We start from the raw sequence: 22,757 nt of genomic DNA on the forward strand, positions 1-22,757 counted from the left end.
AATCAGGCCTTTTTTTTGTATTAGCCACCCTTCTTTCCCCCTGACTCAATCTACTCTCAATGTTGCTTGCACATTTCCTCTTTTTCTCACACACCTCATGTGTTTATAGTTATGAATCACTTCCAGCACTTCTCCAATCACACTTGAGGATTGTGAATAACTAATGAGGTCAAATTACTTCACTAAGTTCATACACTTTCCTTCTCTCTACACTTTCATACCATTACTCTAGTCTGGATCCACTTTTACCAGTTTCTTTCATACGTACAACTTAAATGTTTAATTATTTGTATCTGCTAATTATACACAGTATTTACAAACATTTTTGTTAATTTACTGTATAACAGAAATTACCAACGACAGTATATTAACAGAGAAATTCAGAATAATTGAATCTATATCAAGACTATACATGATAAAAATTATGTGCATACCTTAGCAATAGATGGATTTGAGCCAGCAGCCCATTTTAGACGCTGCTCAACATTTGCTGTCATATTAGTGTATTTCTCCCTTAGTTCAGTAACATTCTGGTGCAATGCAAGTAGCTTACTCACATTACCTCTTAAGTCTCCAAGGAGGGCACTACGACCTGGATTAAAAATTTATGTTAGTACTGTACGAATAATTTATTTTCAAGGATCAAGTTACTTTTAACTATTTTATGAGGTACATAATGGACTACTTACAATGATTAGTAGACTATTACCTATGCCAAATCCATGCTTTATTTACAAATATTAAGGCAATAATCACATTATGATAACATGGACTGTTGTATCTCATATGCAAAATGTTGTCTGTTGCTACATGAAATATAATTCCCCAGCTAAACACTTTCACTGCTATAAATGATTGCTGTTTATGGCTGAAGATAGTGTTATGCTGTAACAGAGAACTTTGTTCAGTGTGCCTAGAAAATCATTTCCAAATCATGTAATGTTTGAACGATCCTTTAGGTTTCGAAATGGGCACCTGGATCTGGTAAATGCTGCTATCTGTTGGACATGAGGTTCCTCTGAATATTGTAGGGAAAACAAAGACCAGAAGAGACACATACATCAGTTTATGTAAGCAAAGAAAGGAGAAATGCAAAATACATATATTGTACAAAAGGCTCTATCAAAATGCAAACCCCTAACACAGGGTTGGTCCCACCTGCATTTGAAACTGGGTACCTGGGCACTTCTTTTTGTTTCCCTTCTGTCCGTGGAGTATGCCTTGGTGTGGTTATGTTACCCTGCTTCTGGGTTGTCTACTCTGGCTCCAGGCACTTAGCTTGAGAACAAGGAAAAATCCAACAGTAGGGCAAAATACATAGCTCCAGGGTGAACAGCCCATACTAGGGCACACAGCTCAAGATACAGTCCGTATTGGTATAATTGTAGCAACTTTGTCTGGGTTTGAGCCCTGGCTAGGGAGGATTGACTGCACATCAATCCTTAACTATTCAGCATAACTTACACAGCAGTAACTGGGGACTCAGATTTTAAGCGATTGGCAGGTAAAAATTAGCAGTGTAAGGCTTAACATGAGCTATGGGAAGATAAATCTATAAGCCTGCTAACAGGAGATAGAAGTTGCCTATTCCTGTACCCACCTGTATTAACAAAATTTACTTTAGGGGAAGCTGAGAGTACGAGGGTTCACAAGTTAGCACAACAGGAGCCTAGAGCCCACGGATCAGGTTACATAACCTGGGGACAAGAATACCAAACAGTCCCAAGAAACCCCATTCGTGGCCAACTATACAACTCTTAAAGATGGGAATGTGTGTCTACAGAAATCCAAAAAGACAGAATGTCATGGAAATATAAAAAGATAATATCCGATAGAGCTCACAAGGGCTGCCTTGTGATAAAAGGATAAGGAACCTGTAATAATAACCCCATCACAAGACTAAGCAGGTAGGCTGAAACAAGAAAAAGCTTACTCCCCCTTCCCCAACAAAGCCCAGAGAAGCCTCCGCCTGTAGAGCTTGAAGGTCAAACACCACAAGAAAACTTTCACTTCCCAAAAATGCACTGGAAGACAACCCAAAGCCCAGCAGATGCAATGGAGGCTTCATGAGGCATAGGAGGCAAAAGCCATTGCAGAACCTCCTGAAAAATGACATCAAGAAAGGGGTAAACCTGGAGCTGTAGAGGAGAAAATGACTCGCTAGAATGCCACATCCAGAAAGTGGGGAAGAACCTCAAGCTCCCATAGACAGTATGGGTCTCAGATTCTGGTAAAATCCATAGGCTTAGCATTTATTACCAGCATGTAAGTGCAAGGAAGCTACTGAGGGGGCCTTCCCTAGAAATAAATAATTCTCCTATGTGGAGACAGATACTGAATATAGAGGTCCAACTTGCTTGGTTGCACAGGAGGAGCAACAACATGCTGCTTGAGAATGTCTTCGTAGTGCCACTGGTGACCAAGGTGTTGTGCTGTTACTCTCTGGTGAGTTGTCCGCAGGCCTTCTGCTTCTGCTTCCCAATGTCTGTGGAATGCCATTAATTTGTTATACTGCATATAAATATTATATGATACTTTTATAAATATTATACAATTATATGAAAGCAAGAAGTGAAGCAGCACTGGCTTTACTAAAAATGAAGTTCTGGAATATGGAGAACAAAATTTGTAATTATCTTGGAGGATCTAAGATTAAATATCACTGAAAATGATACATCACTTTGTAACCCTAAGAAAAATGGAGGAATTGAGACAAAAGAACCTCAAAATGGAAATTAAAGGCAACAGAAGAAGGAAAGATGGACAATGAAAGAAAGTATCAAGCAGGTGGAGAATGTGACTGAGGAATGCAGAACATGACCAGATAAGAAGAATGCAGATGAATGTTGTTGAGATGGCAAACAAGTTCATTAAAGTAAAAATCAGAAAATGGAAATAAGGCTAGGTTAACCCACCTGAGGAGGAGTTTTTTCCTAACTGCATTTAGATGGTGCGTGAGTGTGGTTGCTGCAGAGGTGGGAAGAGCAGGATCAAGGCCATGACGAGTGATACAGCATTCCAATGCTTCTTGAACTATTCCTTCCAAGCTGACACGACCCTCCGTACCAACATCCCGTGCCTCTATGTAACCTGTAATCAATTTTCTTTATGGAAGAAGCACTTAAAAAGAGAGCATTGAGCATAATGAAATGCCCCCTTTTTTAGAAGCCCCTCAGGGGCAGTCCAAAGCTTACAACAAAAATCAAACATTCAAAGAGAAATGTTTAGCTCAAATAAATACCAAACTCAAAAGTATTTCAAATATCTTCTACTCTGGTCAAGTATCCAAAGTTACATGTCCACTTACCCGTCACATTTATACCAAGCTTCTGACTATGCAGCAAGAGTAAGTGAGTCGCTAGTTGTGAGGGCAAGCCAAGCAACAAGAGAGAAACACAGTCACTGGCATATCGCCGCACTATTCTCTGTAACCGGTCTTCATCACACAAATTGTTTCTGCTCCTGTTACCTGAAAAGGGTCAGTAATACTATATTAGTAACATCAGCCTATAAAGGTAACTTAACTAAAGCAAATAACAAAAATTCCATTCTGTAATTGTGAACATGTATATTTTTTTTATACAGATGAATCTTCTGTAATTTTACTTACTGATCATGGCCAGAACAACTGTAGTTTTTAAATTATCTTTTGCTTTGGGATATTGCATCCAAGGTTTTACAGTATAATATGATGCATCTCATTCTTTACAATGCTTATCTAACAGTGATAACTGATTAGTGTCAACGGGAAGCAAGAGCTACATCCTTTGAGACCTACGTCAGCTATTTATACCCAAAGAATTTAAATTTTTTGACATTCTACTGCATTCCTATATCATGTCTGCAACTTTAACATAAAAGAAGGCTAACTAACCACAACTTACCAACTGATTCTTCTCTTTTGAATGAAGGTGAAGACTGATAAGCTGTAGTGAAAAATTCAACTATAGTCTGCACCTTCTTCACACGAAGCAAACATCTTAATACTTGACGAAGACCTGGGTCTTGTAGAGGAGCCTAAAGAAATTATTATTGTTAATAAATGCTTATTATTAATAAATGTTAATTATTATTATTATTTATTATTAGTGTTATTACTTCTAATTTCATATGTAATACCTGGGATTAAGCTTTACTCAAGGATGTTGAACAGCTATGTTTCACAAAATATGGTCCTAATATCTTCAGTTAATCAAATTTATTTGCTAAAGTGTAAATACCATTATTTCAGCAGCTTCTCTTGCTGTGTCGACTCTAGGCCAGGGCTGCGGAAGGGGAGCCAGGCTAATGGTTGTCATCAGTTGGTCCAGCTGTGTCTCCACCGCCTCAAATAATAAATGGAAGCCCATAAGGAGCATCTGACCTTGGCTCATGTCAGCACTAGAGGTGGCATTAGAGGTTCCTCCTGATGTGATCCTTTCAATAACTTCTATCAGCTTCTGATGGAGTGCTGTTGCCTCATGCAGAGCATCTTCATGGCGAGGCTGTATTATCAATAATGGGTTACCCAATTTGAGAACAGCAATGGCTAAACAACACATATATCATACTTATACAAAGCTATATGAATTAATAAACAAGTATCCAATTTTATTTGTCTATAATTTGACTGGTCAACCATGATAGTCCATTAGTCTTCTTTTACTACAGTATATGCATCTATAAATTTCTATGAGTACTAAAACATTTTTTTAATATTATTTTAAAAGCCAAGGAATGAAAATTCATGTGTGTGTGTGTATTTAGCAAATTTTCTATGTTCAATATAATACTGAACTGTGGAAAACTAGTTATTTCATTGGAGACATACATAAATTTTAATGAACAATTAGAGTGAAGGATCAAGTCCTCATATATTAAACTGTCTGCATGTTTCTTTATTCTTACGGATAAAAATGGAAATACAGTACTCTACAAGGTCTGTTGGGATTTGAACTATGCTGTAATGAAAAATATAAAAATGGACTTTTAAAGATAATGAGCAAGTCTCACAGGCATCATAAGTATCATCAGACGAAGGTGTGTGGTGAGCTGTTGGCAGAGTGTGGCGGGTGAAATAGGGGCACTGGACACAACAGACTCGAGTTCTGTAGCTAGATTAACCACCGATGGTTCTCCGCGCCAAAATAATCTAACACCCTCTACGATGATAATGCCGCTTGTATTTAGGACCAGTTCCTGCAATGCAATGTGAAAAGGGAATTAAGGATATTTTTAATGCATTAAATGATACAATTATTTTTTTTCACTTCTGCAAGTATGTTATTCATACAAGTTGAACACACTCTCATTTACATAGTGAATCACTCCAGCCATGGGTGGAGGAGCTGGCTTCCCGCTATTGGAAGCTGGTACTCCAAGAGCATATTAAAGGAAGAAAACGAGGGGCCACTTTAAAAGGAGTGCTTCATATTATTAGGTGTAATTGGCTCAACACCCCTGGGTGCTTCTCGAGCCAATTAGAATTAGAAAATTAATTCATCAGACCCCCCTCTAAGAGAAAACCCACAAAAGGACAAAACTATAAGGGAGACTTTTATAAGCTAAGGACCATAGCCGAATCAGGTTACCAAAGGAGGGAAAACCTACCAAAAGGTCAGGAAAGTTAATAAGGCCCTAGCACATAGAAAGGAGCAGTTTCTCCAATGCACCAGGGAAAGAAACCTGGCAGTCATCAAGCAGAAAGTAGATGATGCAAGCATAATATCAATGTATGTGCAAAGAAAAGGCTAATGTAAACATATTCACACACACATATAAACATGAGTTTAAACCCAGGTAACAAGCTAAGTCATGTCCTCAAAGCATAGGAGGTTAAGGCCTTTAACTGGGTTACCCATTTGTGATATATTGAAGAAATATCAAAGAATGTTAATATTCAACATTGAATCATCCAAAGGACAAATGCATGAAAGATTACAGAAGGTGCACGGTGTGCGTCTTTTACATGCTTCTTAATCTTCTCTCTTCCTGTGTGTTATGTGTATGTGTTTTGCTTGTACACAGTATTAATTGACCTGTATACTCACTACTGACACATACTACCCATCAGCTTCCCTTCACAAGCTAAGTTATGTGCACCATCCACCTTGCACAACCATGTTCTGCAGAACTAGAGTACTGTACAGTACTGTTATAGCATATGCACTATTAAATTATTACATTACTATATACTGTACTATACAATATTTATTATAGTTCACTAGTTTCTAAATTCATCTGCAAATTCTGACAGTAGTACTTATATACGAGCCAAATTTATTAAAAAGATTTATGTAGTTTTATTGGTAAATCTAATTTTACTTCTAATAAAATTTTAAATCTTTACATTTTATTTAGACCAAGTAACACTTATCAGCTTATTAAAGTGAGTAGTTATGTATACGTACATGGAGACTGGCAAACACATCATGGAGGGCAGATATTGCCTGAATCACAGGGGTCTCCTGAGGGAAGGCTGGAGGAGAGTGTGTGGTGAGGAGAGTGACCAGCTCCACCATCCCACCCAAGGTCACCATGCTCTCACGTAACCACCAGAGTCCTCCGATAGTGAGGTCCACAAGACCCTCCCCAGTTCCTGCAGCCGTCTTGTCTGCACGTAACCTACATGGATAAATACACATACAGTTATTACAGAATTATTATTATTGCTGCTGTTACTACTGCTACTGTATTATTATTATTACTATTATTAGTACTACTGTATTATTATTACTACTATTGTTAGTATTACATATTATTATTATTACTATTAATTGTCATCCACACTTCTGTGGTAATAAACATTTCATTCACCTGGGCTCTTCGAGACTCGAACCACGAACCCCACGTGTGTGTGTGGCAGAGGCTCTATCCACTCAGCTATGAGTAGTCTTAATGGGGAAAGATTTCAGAAGCAACTACTGCTGCTATGCTGGAATTTTCAACTTTCCCTAACTACTGCTGAAGCTCAGAGGAATTAGTGATCCACCCCCGTGTCATATAAATTGTCATCCACACTTCCGTGGATGTGTAGATGCAGTAGTTGCTTCTGGAACCTTCCCTTATTAAGACTACATAGATGAGTGGATAAAGCCTCTGCCTCACACTCGTGGGGTCTGTGGTTCGAGTCTCCCAGAGCCCAGGTGAATGAAATTACTATTGTTGTTATTACTTCTACTGTACAGTACAACCTCGATTCAACAAGCTATATGGGACCAATTCCAACTCAATGCAGTGAGGCATTCATTAAAACTGGACATGCCTCCAGAATGCATTTCCCATGCCCTATGAACCTAATTTCACTTAAATGTTCATTTCAACCTATAATATAATAGTCAACTATCAAATGAACATGTCCGAAATTTTTTTTTTAACCACATCTAGCTCATTTCACTCGTCCCCAGCCTCAAAACTAATTGTCAAAAGTTAGCAGGGCCATACCTAAGTGAACAAAAACCTTGCCAACTCAAAAATTAAAACAATCATAGCCATTAAACAATGTCTGACCTACAATATATACAGTACTCTATTAAGAACATAAAATCATAAATACCCACTTTTGTATTTAATAAAATGAAAATCATAGTTAGCACATACAGTATTACATGTATATTGCAAATAATCCACAAATTTAAATCAAGAAAAGTAAGAACATATATGAACCTGGCACTGGTAAGCTGTGTAAGGGAATTAAGGAGTGCACAGGTCATGGCTGCCACTCCTGATATCCCGTGGTCCGCTACTAGTGATGATATTGCCAATGACGTCTCTTGTACTGAATTCACAACCATGACTCTATCGTTTAGGCCCTCGGCTCGCATTCTCTCATAAACCTGGTTTTAAAATAAATTATAATTATTGATTAGTTAAATCACTTAAAAGTTTATACTGTATTCTAATCATTCCTATGATATAATATATTACTATTCATTAACCCTTAAAGTGCGCATCACGTCATATGACGTGCTGGACGTTGTTCCAGTAAACTGCGCATCACGTCATATGATGTGTTGGAGTACTACGCAAGATTTAAACAGCCCGCGGACACACGGGGTTCACCACACCTTCATCAGGGCTCTTGTAAACAGACGCCATTTTTAAAAAAAATCGTGGGCCAATCTCCCGGGTGTTATTGGCCTCAGTATTGAGTGAGCAACCAAGCCTGACGCACGCAGCATGAGCTAACAGCACTGCTATTCAGCTTGTGACCACAGCATCGCCTAAAAATGCCAAATTATACTTGTTCATGCTATTATGTAGCGATGATATTATTACAGAAGACCCTTGACTGTGATAAAACTGACCAGGGTTCTGATAATAGCAGGATTGTGGTGATATTTAGTGCTGTGCGCCATGGAAGGAGGTGTAATGCTGTGAGAGGGAGGCTGGTGGCGATGTCTTTTGACTGTGTGTGGCCACCTTTTATTGACTGCACTCACCATACCAGCTTAGTGGTTTGCTATGGTGAACACAAATGTAGATACTTATATATAACGTGCGTATAGAGGGTATAAACAGCAAGAGAAGGTTTGGAGCTGCCATATTGGTGAGGGCGGTGGCGTCGTCTGCACGACGCCACCGTGCAGACGACGATGTTGTTTACTGGTTACCACGATGGTCTTTGGGCACCATACCAATTTATTTGTACAAGTATGATGAATAAAACAGGTAGATATTGATATATAATGTGTGTATATAGCGTAATAACACCACACAGTATTGTTGGAGGAGAAATATTAGTGCGTCTGGCCTTGAGGGCGGCCGCCGATCAGCTGACTGTGTGAGTAGCCACATCTCTGTGCCTTTACTCACCATACAAGCTTAGATGTACAGTTATGGTGAACAAAACATGTAGATACTTATATATAACGTCTGTATATAAGGTATGTAGCGTAATAACACCACACAGTATTGTTGGAGGAGAAATATTAGTGTGTCTGACTTTGAGGGTGGCCGCCGATCAGCTGACTGTGTGAGTAGCCACATCTCTGTGCCTTTACTCACCATACAAGCTTAGATGTACAGTTATGGTGAACAAAACATGTAGATACTTATATATAATGTCTGTATATAGTGAATTATAGCAAAAACATTATTGTGGGAGGAGAATGAGGGTGAGTCAGATGACTGGAGGGAGGGCGGGAGTGGCTGTCTGGTACACGGCGGTCACTCCTCATTACTTTTTGACTCGTAATAGCTACTTAGTGGTTCGTTATAGTGAACAAAACATGCAAATACTTATATATAACCTGTGCTTATAGTGTAATAACTGACAAAGTATTTGTTCACTGATTGATGAGCATAATTGAATCAACAATATGCACACCATATTTTTGAGTACAGCAATGATTCACTCATTTTATTATATAAATATATCAAACTAAACACTATTGAATAATATTACAGCAAAAAAAATATGAAAAATCAATCAGAGACATTGAAATAATTCGGTAATTATCTCTTTGTGGCAACTCTGGCCTGACAGCTTGCGAGCAACAGACCGCCTGGGACGCACGCTGAGTCAGCGCCTATAATTTGCCAGACTTCCCCGCCCTATAGCGGGCAATATATGCCACTTACGATTTTTTTATTATTTTTTCCTGTGATCAGTGATCACAAATTAACAGGTTAGAAAGAAAAAATAATTTTTTTTTTTTCAAAATGACATGCGCCTGTAGGGATGGCAGGATATTAAACCCCGAGCATGTTAAGGGTTAAAGTCCTACTGAGCTTAGTAAAATTTTATTGTTTCAAGTTGGTATCTAGCTCTGCAGAAAATTTCATATGCAATAATGTACATGCATGACCACATTTTCTTTAATTACTGGAGCTAATTATACAAGCTTCAAGTCTGGAGTTTATAGTGTTCAACTTTAACAATTTAGTTGAGCAGTTTGTTGACAACACTAGGCAGACTAACATTAGGTGTGCCCTTTACATAGAGGCAGTTAACAATAAATATAAATGTTAAACTCGGTGCCTGAGCAGTAAAATAATTTCTGGGGGTGGCCTTTTCAGTGTCTTCTAAGAGATTTGTGCGCTACTAATCCAGGACTAATACCATCTCACTGGGCATCTAAGACTACCCCATGCCTTACTGGAAACATATCTCCAAGAAATGTTTGGCAAAAATGAATACCAGACAAAACTAACCTTCCCAACACCATGTTTGTCTCTAAACTTTAGAAGTGGAGTGGCACTGGATCCCATGAAGTTCAAAGCTGGTCAATGCTCTGTTCAGCCTAGAAGTATGTCTGGTTACTACACTGCTGTTTCTATCCTTTAGGTTTTAACTCGAGATTAGGATTGTGGCCTGGTCGAGACTAGGATTGGAGGCCTGGTCGACGACCGGGCCGCGGGGACGCTAAGCCCCGGAAGCACCTCAAGGTGGCGAGTTTTCTAGTCAAGTACTTTGCAATGTTTTTACTTCAATTTTCTGGTAAAGTAGTGGTGAACTTCCACAAAGTTCAGAACTAGGCTGTTCCACATGGCTTAACAGGGAATCTGGTTTCTGTGACAAGTGTGTCTAGGTTTTTTTTCATCTAGGCAAAGTTCTGAGGCCTTTCCAGTCCTGCGCATTTAGGTTTTTCTCTGGAATATGTAGGTGGAGTGTTGATGCAGCTCCTATATTCAGAGCCATTCAAGGTTTAATAAGGCACTGCATGGTGTTTGGTAAATATCACCAGCTGCTTTGACTTGGGTTTTTTCCACTTAGTAGTTGTATTGGTGTCATTTCTAGTCTTGTGCATCCTGGAAACACTTTTTCACCGATCTCTGCTTTAGTTTTATTGGTTCCTCCACTTTGGTCACTGCCTCTCTTCCTCAGAGCCAGCTTGTGCCCTAAATAAATTTTCTTTGTAATATTTGGTGTTTCTGATTATGATGGGTACCCACGTAGTTTTCAAGCGAGTGTAATTACCTAAGTGTAGAGGATGAGAGCTACGCTCATCGTGTCCAGTCTTCCCAGCACTCTTTGGCATATAACGGGTATGCATCAAGTTTGATGCTGGTCTTTGGCTCCTGAGTTTATCTTAGGCAATACTTTTTCAGGTGACTAGTTTTTTTAGATTGGTGTATTTTGCTGTTTGCTTCAATATCCCAGGTGATTACTTTGATGTGGGATTCATGTCAACGATGGTACCTATGGGGTTCTCCTATTGTCATAACAAGAGGTAGTGTCAAGTTCCAGATTCTTGTCCTAGGTCTTTGGCCTTATGCAGTTACCTAAGGTTTAGCAGAAAAGTCCCAGTGCTATAGCTATGAGGAGCTACTGAGGAATGTGGGGGGGGGGGAACCCTCCCAGAAATACGTAAACCATACAGAATTTGAGTTATTTTGCTATAAATATGTATCGTAGAAACATTATCTCTCTCTCTTTCTCCTACATATATTGTTAATCTTTCATTATCATATTATTTTAAACTAAAACTTAAACTCCCATGCAGTTCCCATGGCATAGTAGTAAGACGCTCGCCTGGCATTTCGTGAGCGCTTTGTCCTGGGTTCATATCCTGGCCGGGGAGGATTTACCAGGCGCCAATCCTGAACTGTAGCCTCTGTTCACCCAACAGTAAAATGGGTACCTGTTTGTTAAACGATTTGGCGGGGTCGTATTCCGGGGAATATTAAAATTAAGGACCTGCCTGAAATGCTATGCATGCTAGTGTCTGTACAAGAATGTAAGAACTCTTGTGCTGCATATATAAATACAAAAAATAAAAAAATTCAACTGCAACCACTTTTATGAGAGGCACTGGACAAACCTTTTGAATTTGGGAACTAATTTGAAGGGCTTTGTTGTGAAGCTCCATATCAACACTACACACGAAGCTCACTGCACTGGTGTCTGCAGGTTCAGTGTGGCTCTTGCTGATCATCAGTTGAACACTGGAAAGAAAAACTTTGTAATACCTAATGCAACTTTTAAATTTTATGAACAGGATACAAAAATGACATACTATATAAAGAATCAAATGAGATAATTTGGCAATGGAGCATCTTTTTATTTTATTTTTGTATATGTACAGTATTATAGGTTTCATAAATGAAAACATACCTTATTCAATGCAATAGTTTTTGAATGAAGAGAAATATGAATTTAAAATCTATATGTTCTTAAACACTGTACATCTATGTTAAAAATCATTCTTGAATGATTATAGGATCAAGGATATTAAAGAAAACAAAGGGATGATAGTCCATCCCACAAGACAATGTGGAATATAAAAATGAGTGTGTAGCGTTTTATTCTCGAATCCAGATTACATGCACACTGAGATAAAGTTACAATAAGAGTAAAGAGATAAGTAATTGCACTTGAAGGTGGGATACACAACTCATGTTCCTGAGAGCTGGAGCCATGGAAGTAATGGTTAAAAAAAAGAGGAAGATGCAACTTTGCAGCAGGGCAGTCATTGACACTGAAATAAGAGACTAGATCAAGTGAACTGGTAAGATAAACAGCTTTTCTTAGAACTGCATCAACTATTTTGGTAGAGGCATAACAACACCAGTCGTGAGAGACAATGTGACTAAGACAATGGCATATCAGATTTATAAAGCTGAAATAAATATAAATGGACATCCCTTTTGAACCTGAAGAGAATGCCAACAATTTTGAAGCACTTGGAAATTACTAACATACGAGGTTTCCAAGACACATGGCACAATGTTTATGGACACATTGTCCATAAACCTATAATGTATATTGTATTGAAGCATACATACCTATGTACAGTACACATATACCGTACCAACATTTTATTTTTCCTTCCTACAACAACAAGAGTTCAGTAACTCATTTAACATATGTAAATTTTATTACTGTAATTATTAAAATAAAAATCTTTACCATACTGTAAGTTTAATTTCCACAATACTTACTTGTTGAGAGAGAGATCTTGGAGAAGGGATGCAAGCCAAACTAACTGCTGTGAGAGGCGGTGGCGTGTTAAGTGGTCTGCCGGGTAATTGATCCACACACCACCATATTTAATCAGCAGGTCCAGACTGCTAACAAGGACACCTTGCACCTGGCCTACCACTTTGCCTAACTCGACTTAGGGACAAAAAGAAAGAAATAAGGCTTTGAGTCTAAATTATTTATGTTACAATGCCATGATACTTTCCTCCTTTAATCTGTTTTCCCTGTTCATACAATATTTCACTTAATAGTAATTATTGTCTTTGCTAACCCCAAAGTAACAATGGTTTAATGGCCATATTTAAAAATACAATACAATAGAATTGAAACAAACCTTCTGTATGTTCACACTGTGTGGCTAATTGGCCTTGACCAGCCTTAGTTAAGAATTCATTCACAGGTGCAACACTGGCCTGTAGACTACCCATACTGCTAACCTTAGCGCGCCATTCCCCTGCTTGTCCACTTTCAAACACCCGAGCTGCTGTCTGAAAATTGGAACAGTTGAACAGTTTGTTTATTAGATTTCTTTTAATCTTCCTGGGAACTCATCTCTGAGGGAAGCAACTATATGTAGAACCTTTCCCGGTCATTTCAAATGCCTTAAGCATACTGAAGATTCCTAAAGGAAAAAGTGAAATGCAGACGATGAGTTGCAATAACGTGGCTGAAGATATGAAGATGAAAGGTTTGACTGTGCTCAGTATGTAGTGCCACTTAATGCTCTGCTCTGGTTCCTTCATCTCCATATCTGCATTAAAAGCTGTTCTCTCATTTTGTTTCTATTCTCACCCAGTCTTGTGCATTTCAATCAAAGCAACTTGCATTTCACTCATATTCAATGCGCAATTCTCCTACTAAAAGTAAAATGTATTATTTTTTAATGTGGAGGGGAGGATGAGATGCAATTGAAAATTAAAACAATTAACCCATTCAAAATCCTTCTATTGCATCTGATTTTCTGAAAGACCAGGTTCTGTTCAAGATTCAAATAAATGTTATTTTTGCAAACAATGTACTGTACAATGAATGCCCTTCAAATGACTTAAAATATAGCATGATAGAGATCAAGATTTCAAAATAATTCCAAATCTAAACGAGTACAGTAACAAGGCAATACAATTTTTTTTAGTATTTTATCTCACCATGTATAGTTTGTGCCACTGCTTTACTTCCAAGAGCCGAGCATTGACGAGATCTTTGGAATGATCAATTGACTTTTTCACCATCGAGTATTCTTCATAGCGAGGACGTAAGCTATATAAACTATGCTGTGGGTTGGCTTCTGCTTCCTGTCAATAGAGATTTAGTGGTGAAAATGAGAACTGCTGTTCATGCCACCTAAAACCTATCCTACTTACATACTAATATTAACAGCAATGTTTGTACAGGTTCCTCATGTAATAATAGTGCACTACATATTTCCATACATTATAAGAGCCATCACAGCAACATTTAGCTGAGAGAATACAAAATGAAACAAAAAACATTACTTTCTTTTAGGCTAATAATTCTGTATGTAAGAATATCCAAGTGGTAATTAACTCTCTGAACTGCTTTTTGGCATCTTGGCAAGTTTTATTACTGCTTGTTCCAATTATGCATATTCAATATCAAGCTAACAAATGTAAAATCTATGTTTTAAAAGTATGCTTCCATATATAATGTGTACATATAAATAGCTTTATGTAAAGTATGTTTGTGTGAAGAGTCATATATTCAATAAATTATATGTGCAAGCACATTCCTTGCAGGAGAGAAAAAGTTTGAGAGACAATTTTATTTTATTTTTTTGCCAGGATATTTCTGCATGGGCCCTAAGCCTTTGGATGGCCCACTAAGTACTGCTCATTTCAGTCTTCCTAAGGCAGAAATGTGTATTTATGACTTGTATGTTGACTTCGATAAGGTTATGATTATAACATGAGACAACAGATGGCAATACAACAGAAGGACAACACCTTCACTAGTTCATATAACTAGATGCAAAGTGTTTCTTAAACAGTCTTGATAGGGTGTAGTTATTTAAATATAGAGTTGACTATAATGCAATGTCCCCCTTTCTGGGGCTCAGCAGTGGCTTCTTATAGCTTTTCACTGGTACTCCAGGACTAACTCCAACCCACCAAGCACACTGACCATCTCTGTCTACTCTAAGCAAGAACCAGAATCTGGCCCAAATAGGAGAAAGGTAGTCAGAAAAACTCAAAATCATTCTAGAGAAATGCTTCCTTTCAAGTTGTTGTTGTTGTTAAAGATTCGCTACCTGGAACAAAAAGTTCCAAGTAGCACGGGCTATGGTGAGCCCGAACTTTTTACTTTCAAGTAAAATGCCAAACAAAACTCAAAACACTTTGATGGGGTGTGTGTAGTGGTTGACACTGTAGGTGTAGCCCATAGGTTTCCTTTGAGGATTGGAAAATTCCTCTGAATTTTCCTGGTCTCAGGCCGGGCTCGGGAAGTAGAAGAACTCCCGAAACACTCTCCAGATATGCTCATTGTAAAATTTCTAATCCTGGGTTAGGTGGAGTGTTTTCCTCTGAATTTTATATATGGGAGGGGTGGTGATTTATCTTTTGGGTTCAGAGCAGGTCTGTGTCCTGTGTAGCTGGATGGTATGATTGGCTGCTGCCACCCTTTTCTCCAGATCTGTTTTTTTCCAGAGGCATGGCTTAGGGTGACTTCTATTTTGCCCTTTGAAGTGGCTGTTATGTATTTTATCATTTTGGGTGGATTAGTGGTTTTTCCTTCCTCTAAGTTTAGTGCTCACCTGTGGTTCTATATGCATGACGGTGTCTGGTTGATGTCATAGTAGTGACGGCAACCAGAAAAGGTCCCAACAGCACAGCAAAGACCTACCCAGCACCTAGACCAACCTCAACCAAGGCGGAAACAGAGAAAGAAACTTTGACTCCCGCCAGTACACCAAGAAGCTGAAGCAAGCCAACAGGGAAAGAACTAGATCCCTGGCAAGCAGACAAACCCAAATACAGTACTAGGATCCCAAACCAGCCAGTTGTTGAGGTAGGTTAAAATTCACACCCTATTAAAACAGTGTCAGAGGACTAACAAAATCAGCTCGGTGACAATTGTTAGCACCAGAATCAAACCAAATGACAGCCCAAAGATGGTACCAGAAGTGATCCTAGGCAATCCTCGTACCTCTGTTAAATGGGAAACATGGCAAGACATTCTGTAGATCCAGGGGACACCAAGCAATCCTGGAGGTCATTGATCACCTGGCAGAACATGACTTATACATATTGAGAACAGACGGAGTCCAGAATGAAGCAGGGATCAGGGGGGATCACTTGGAAATGGAAGAAGCAGGACACTATCCACAAAAACAGTTACTATGATAACACTCTTCTTCAACATATTGCAAATGATGGTGTTGAGTAGAAGGAAGATAGCTGAGCAGGTCCCAGTATACCAGAGAGAAAGAAACCATGTTCACAGAAGACTCTGGATATTATTTATAAAGTACCAGTACATAGCATAGATGAAGCACCTTTTGGAGTTTCATAAACTTCTTTTCCTATTTGTTCTTCTTTTTCTCCCAGTCTGATACCTCCCCACCCATAAAAGTGGAAAATGAGCAATAACAATGATGATAACATCTTACTATACAGTTAAAAATGTGCTTGCAGCCAACACGACTACTTTAAGCATTAAAGCATTTCCAACTTTATATCTACTAGTGAATCAATCACAGCTTTAAAATCAGGTTCTACCCAATGCAAGTATTTATTTTACACTATAAATATGTTGTGTAGACTAAAATAACCTTGAGCATAGCCATTAAGTGGTGGCCATCTTGTAAGTTGGCTTCTGCTTCTGCTAAAACTTCGTGCGATTTCAGCCATTCACCGAGACTTGCTTCCACCTCTGGAATGGCAGTTAACACTTCCAACCTGAGAGAGAATACAGTGAATTTAAATGAAAAGGTATATATTAAAAACATTAAGGTAAGTCAATAAATTTTCTCAACATTCTTATTTTTCTTGGTCTGCTCTTCAGTTTTCCTTTTCCTTACTTCTCCTACTTTTAAATGGCTAATTAAAGGACAGAATGCTCATTTTCATACCTGTTTAGTTATGAACACTCCAGTAAATCTGTTAATATTCCAATTCCATCTACTTACTCCCACACACAATATTTTCAATGTCCCTAACAACAATGTAGCTAAAACACCAAGATTCTTAGACTGTATTTGTAAATAATGTTTCACCTGCAAGTACTTCATACATATACGGTACTGAAATATAAAACTTACTTGTTAGATATCCAGTCAGCCTTCATTTCTGCCATCCTTACAGCAAACATGCTGAGGGTGAGGCCCCGTTCCAACTGCTGCCGACTCTGCCGTGCACCTGATACTAGTGCCTGGTCACCACCATATACAGCACCTGAATGATGATAAAGAGAATCACCATATATCCTGCTTTATGTCTCTTTCTCATTCAAAATTTTTTGTAAAGCAATATAAATTTATAGTTAAAGCAATTAATTTCTTACCAGCATATCCTGATTCACTATCTGGGGTCCAGTCAACTAGAGGGTCATAAATGAATGCCTCCAAGAGTGTCAGAAGTGTTTCTCTTCCTCGCCGCATAGTACGCAGTACTTGCTCACAAGCACTTCTGAAGACACCCTGAGATACAGATAAAATGATATAAAAATGCTGCAAAAATTAAACTAAGTGTACCACAAGAAAGCACTCTGAACAAACCCTGAATTCTGAACACATGCTGTTTATTATAAATATGAAATTATCTTAATAACCATTTATGTTTTAGTAAATGTTTTAATGAAAACTTTTAAAACCATAAAACATAATTCAAAATATGAACTTGAAAATTAAAATCTATCCATTAATAACATATACTGTACTGTATATTAACGATATTGTGAATTTTGACAATAGCAATCTTCACAACTTCATTAATTATTCACTCCATACACCAGTGACACCATGCACATTATCTGTGTGTACATAGTCTCTGATTAAGCTGAGCCAGTCATACATTCTTTTCACCAAAACTGCCAGAGAACTTGATTTTGTGCATATAATATGATCCTGAATTAAAGGCAATATAAAAACATTATATGCATGTTTGTGAATAAGCAGTCAATACCTAAGACTAACAATTAAACAAAATTTGATATAGTGTACTTTTAAAACCCAAAAGTTATCAACTCATTATTAATGTGGAAAAACATCTGAAAACAGACACAGTTCTGCCACTGTGAATTTGTCTAAATATCCAAATTATCAAGAATGATTTCAACTATCAATTTATATCTTTGATAAATAGTTTTGAAAACATTTCAAGTACTGTACATTTAATTATTAAGCAAAAACTATATATACATGCTTCATTGTCCCTTGTCTCAGTTAAGCAGTTACCACCTACATGCACAGAGAGAATGAAATGTGGGAGAACAATTAGGACTGCCCTCAACAAGCATAAAAAAGTAGGAGATGAAATATGAAAAGATACAAGCACTAGCAAGGAGAAAAATTTTGTATATTTGTTAGAAAAACATCATTCATTGGAGGCCAATATGTAGGTAAAGGACTAATGGAACTGCAGTGTGAGTGTAGCAGAGGTTAACCAATCTACGCACAGTAAGAAAACACTTTTCTTGCAAAATCGATAACAAATATTTACTGACCTCAGTTCCAGTAACTCCAAGTGCTGCTTCTATGTTATGAGTCATGCGGAATGGAACTTTCTCTGGCACACGAAGATTTTTACCCTTTTCAAAACATACATTATAATCAATGTGGACCACCTGAAATTAAAATTTGGTAAGTTGTACCATGAACTGTAGAAAAATAAAGTGCTGAGTGTAATGAAATGCCTCATTCTGGATGGCACCTCAGTAGCTACCCATGATTATAGCACTGGCTCTATAAGGCCATATTAGGCACATCACACTTCTGTGACAATCTCTGCCAAGCAGGAGCAAGCCGCATTTCACACTCACTTTGTCTTTATTATGAAGCAAGCAAGGATCAAAGACTGACCCACTACGGAGGTGACCCGCCTATAAAAAGCGAGTGGCATAAAACAATCCAAATGTATGGTAATAAAAAATGCATAAGTGAGATTTTTCCTAGCAACTTCCTGCCCATCACCAAGTAGCAGCCTCAGTGCCATAAGACCAGGGTCCAGAAGCACAATGATACACCTGGGTGGGATGCATTAGATCACACACATAATAACGGGGCCATATGTGGAGGAAAGAAAGACTCATGATGGAAGATGAGAGCCACATGGCAAGACCTGAGTCTCGCAAAAACCTGTGAAGTGCTGCCGAGGGGCAGTGGGTATAAGGAACACCTATCCACACAAGTCCTGACCATGATGGGACCCGGTAAACATGAAGATGACTCATCATGAGCGAGGAATAAGGATTGAGGCAGCACTTTAACAAGCCTATCAACCTCCTGGTTGATAGGTTATCAAAATACCCAGGAGGGTATTTTGGTTTACCGGAAGAGAACTCCAATTCATTAAGAAAGTACTTTGGTTCATCAAGATTACCCTGGGCCACAAGGAGTGTGCTCAGGAAGTGTGAGTGGTCACAGGAAGTGGGCCCCAGATGATCTGGGGGTGCATACCTTGAATCTTTGAATGTGAACATACAATCACCATGTGATTACAGTATCATGGTTTGCTAGGAGAGTTCTCTGAAAATGGGCTTTGGTTAGCCCTCATATGTGTGATGGGTTCCATGTTTCATGATGATCATTTTATCACAGTGTCACAATGGTGTGCCTATTATTACTGCTTGCAAATTTTTTGAATAGTCTCGGGTGGTCTTGTCACTGTTGAGCACCTGTAAGGCTTCCATACGGCCTAACTTATGTCTTTCCATTATGCTCCTTATTCAGCCAGTGGCTCTGGTTTGGTGTTAACGTATGTCCCTGGTCCCTCTCTGTCTTGTTGATGCTTGGGTGCCTAAAATAATGACATTTTCCTGTTATGGCTTCTCTTCTCTTGGGTCTCTTATGGTAGATGGCATCTTGTTTACATTTGTGCAGAGGTGAATTCAAGGATGAATAGGTACCCTGTGGCTTGTATCTCTGGTGGGTTCAAAAGATGTGTCCCCGATGTATCAAGAGAAGTCACAGTAACCTAATGTATCCTATATGTCTCTTGTAAGCCAGTGCCGTAAGATCAGTGCAGCTACCGAGAGATATTTCATTACACTCGACGCTCTATTTACTTGCATCATCTATAATATTATTTCACTGTACAGATATTATTCTAGCTTTTCACTCCAGGCTGATAGTTCCAAACTCCATGAGAATGGTAAACTGGGAATAATAATGAGTGAAAATTTAATTTATAATTACAATGGAAATGCCTCTTTCAAACAACAATTTTAAAATTACTGTATTAGAATACTGGTCACTTACCTCTCCTGAAGTAAGGTTTACTAGGACATTATCTAAATGTCTGTCCCCAAGCCCAATGATATACCCAATTATGGACATCACTGCAGTTGAGATGGAGTAGGTCTGAGTCAAGTGCCACCAATCTCCCGCACTTACGCTGCACATCCACAACTCCCTGTGTTATGGTATTATACAAGTGTACAGCAATTGTAGTTCATTGCCAGTAATAAAACACATCTGGTTAAAAATAATTTGATATGTGGCTGAACACCAAGCATTAGAGTGAAGAAAATGTATTATAGTACTGAATATCAACTATATTTCTGTGCTTTACACACCTTCAGATACTGTAATATCTTATCCTCATCAGTATTACCCTACTTCCAACTTTACCAGTGTATAGAGATGAAGCTGGAGAAAAAATGAAGAGTATTAAAACATAACATCTTGGGCAATGCCTCAGTAATAGACCAACATATCCAGAACACTATCGCCATGTTAGATATGATTGATTCTTGCCAACTGGGAACACGAACATTTTGAATTTCCCTCTTGTCCCCTCTAAGGGGCAGGGTGCTCATAGAGTGCAAGATGAATTGCACAACCGAGCCAAACTGCTCGTTGTAACACAAAGAAGCACTGCAAAAATTCAAGCTTTCTCGGATATTTGGCAACAAAGTGCGACCAAACTACTGTAACTAGTTGGATTAGTGAAGTATACAGTTGGGGAGGACCCGGAGACACTTGAGGAAAATAACATCAAGTCAAGTCCAACGAAGACCATGAGAAACTAAGCAGAAAGAGAAGGCTTTCTGGGTCCAAACTTGTTGGAAGGCACTTGCACTTCGCCCTGCTATGCTCTCACTCTGGCCAATTGCAAAAAAAGTTGATGGAAGGCACTGCAGTGCAACAGTCTTAAAGTTCCAGGAAGCTACTGAAATCAACACCGAAATAATAATTCTCAACAGTATTTGTCTATACTGATTTGGCATTTTCCTTTTTATATGTTCTCTCTCTCTTTTCTTTTACATTTCTAGCATGGAAAACTATACTCCTTTTCCTATTTACCATTAAACATTATATCACTCATAATGGTGACCATGTATTATCTTGAATAAAAGCTAATTATTCCTGACGTATTTAGATCCAGCATGTAGGTGACTTTTCCTGTGTTATTGCCAAGTACCAACATCAACCAGACCCAAACTCCTGTTTGAAGGCCAGATGTCTGAACAAACATTCCAGGGTGCTGACAAAATTTTGTATATACAGTACTTTTTTTTTTTAATTTGCTTATTGCTGAATTATGTTCTTCATGACATGATGCAGGTGTTCCCACTTATTGTAGTGAAAGATTTTAATGATATATGATATACATAAGAAATCCCTATTTGAGATATTGATATCCCTTTTTATTAAAAATTAATAAAATAAGTAAGCTTGTGCTCAAATATTTTCAATAATATCACACTTCTAAGCATCACACAACAGAGAAATTAAACAGTGAATGTTAGGAAACCAAAAGTAACTCACCTAGACAGCAGATTTGATGGAGTATCTTTGATAAGCTCTTTAAGAACATCTCGCATTATGGCTAATGGCCATTCTTTTCGGTTGTCTAGACTAATGCCAGCATCTCGCAGTCGAGGAGTTAGCTTGCTATAGTATAATTCTGATGGCCGAGGAACCTGTGGAGGAGCTGCAAATAAAAAAAAATCAGACGTTAAGTAAATATGAATAGAACTTTTTGTGAGCAGGACATTTAGTTGCTCTCTAAGGCAAGATCCTGCTGACTTATGGTTAAGATTTGGATTAGGGCAGGTTGACATTTATTTGTTATTTATTTTATTTATTTATTTATACCATAGTTCTTACCTTCTTGTACAGCCACTAGCACTCATAGCGTTTTGGGCAAGTCCTTAATCCTAATTTTCACACACACACACATCCCCAGGAAGCAGCCCATAGCAGCAGTTTAACTCCCAGGCACCTATTTACTGCTAGGTGAACAGGAACATCAGGGTGAAAGAAATTCTGCCCATTTGTTTCCGCCTCCCCTGGGGATCGAACCCGGATCCTTAGGACTACGAACCCTTGGTGCTGTCCACTCAGCAGTCAGATCGACATTCTGCATCCATGCAGCAAGAACTTTTTTAAACTGTCCCAGTTGGATAATATTAGCAGACACTGGAGAACACTCAATCCAAACTAGATTGCAGATAAAAAAGTGTATTACATGAACTCAAAAGCACTTCAAGGTGCAACTTAGCAATTGGTTAACTACCAAACCTTCTACTCTGTCACAACCCTCATCCACCACCTGGTGAATTCAATGTAGTTGTCTCAAGAGGAGAGAAGCACTGCAGGTGCATGCACTACCGAGCTAGAATAAAAGAAGACAGTTTCTTAAAGGCACTAGTACATGTTAGTAGTCTCAAAATA

At 38.4% G+C, this 22,757-nt stretch overlaps 1 protein-coding gene across 1 annotated transcript in view; it reads right to left on the bottom strand.

Moving 5' to 3' along the window:
* nonC (serine/threonine-protein kinase Smg1) overlaps window positions 1-22,757 on the bottom strand; it is a 90,018-nt gene that overhangs the window by 8,428 nt on the left and 58,833 nt on the right. The window contains 19 exon segments of the mRNA XM_069321723.1: window positions 435-592; window positions 2,358-2,485; window positions 2,916-3,090; window positions 3,308-3,469; window positions 3,885-4,017; window positions 4,221-4,484; window positions 4,993-5,178; window positions 6,390-6,603; window positions 7,645-7,814; window positions 11,745-11,868; window positions 12,865-13,039; window positions 13,239-13,392; window positions 14,050-14,196; window positions 16,692-16,818; window positions 17,181-17,313; window positions 17,423-17,558; window positions 18,584-18,703; window positions 20,337-20,490; window positions 21,849-22,014. Coding sequence (XP_069177824.1) covers window positions 435-592; window positions 2,358-2,485; window positions 2,916-3,090; window positions 3,308-3,469; window positions 3,885-4,017; window positions 4,221-4,484; window positions 4,993-5,178; window positions 6,390-6,603; window positions 7,645-7,814; window positions 11,745-11,868; window positions 12,865-13,039; window positions 13,239-13,392; window positions 14,050-14,196; window positions 16,692-16,818; window positions 17,181-17,313; window positions 17,423-17,558; window positions 18,584-18,703; window positions 20,337-20,490; window positions 21,849-22,014 — 3,026 coding nt within the window.

Source organism: Procambarus clarkii, chromosome 10, assembly GCF_040958095.1.
Source record: "Procambarus clarkii isolate CNS0578487 chromosome 10, FALCON_Pclarkii_2.0, whole genome shotgun sequence".
Taxonomy (NCBI): domain Eukaryota; kingdom Metazoa; phylum Arthropoda; class Malacostraca; order Decapoda; family Cambaridae; genus Procambarus; species Procambarus clarkii.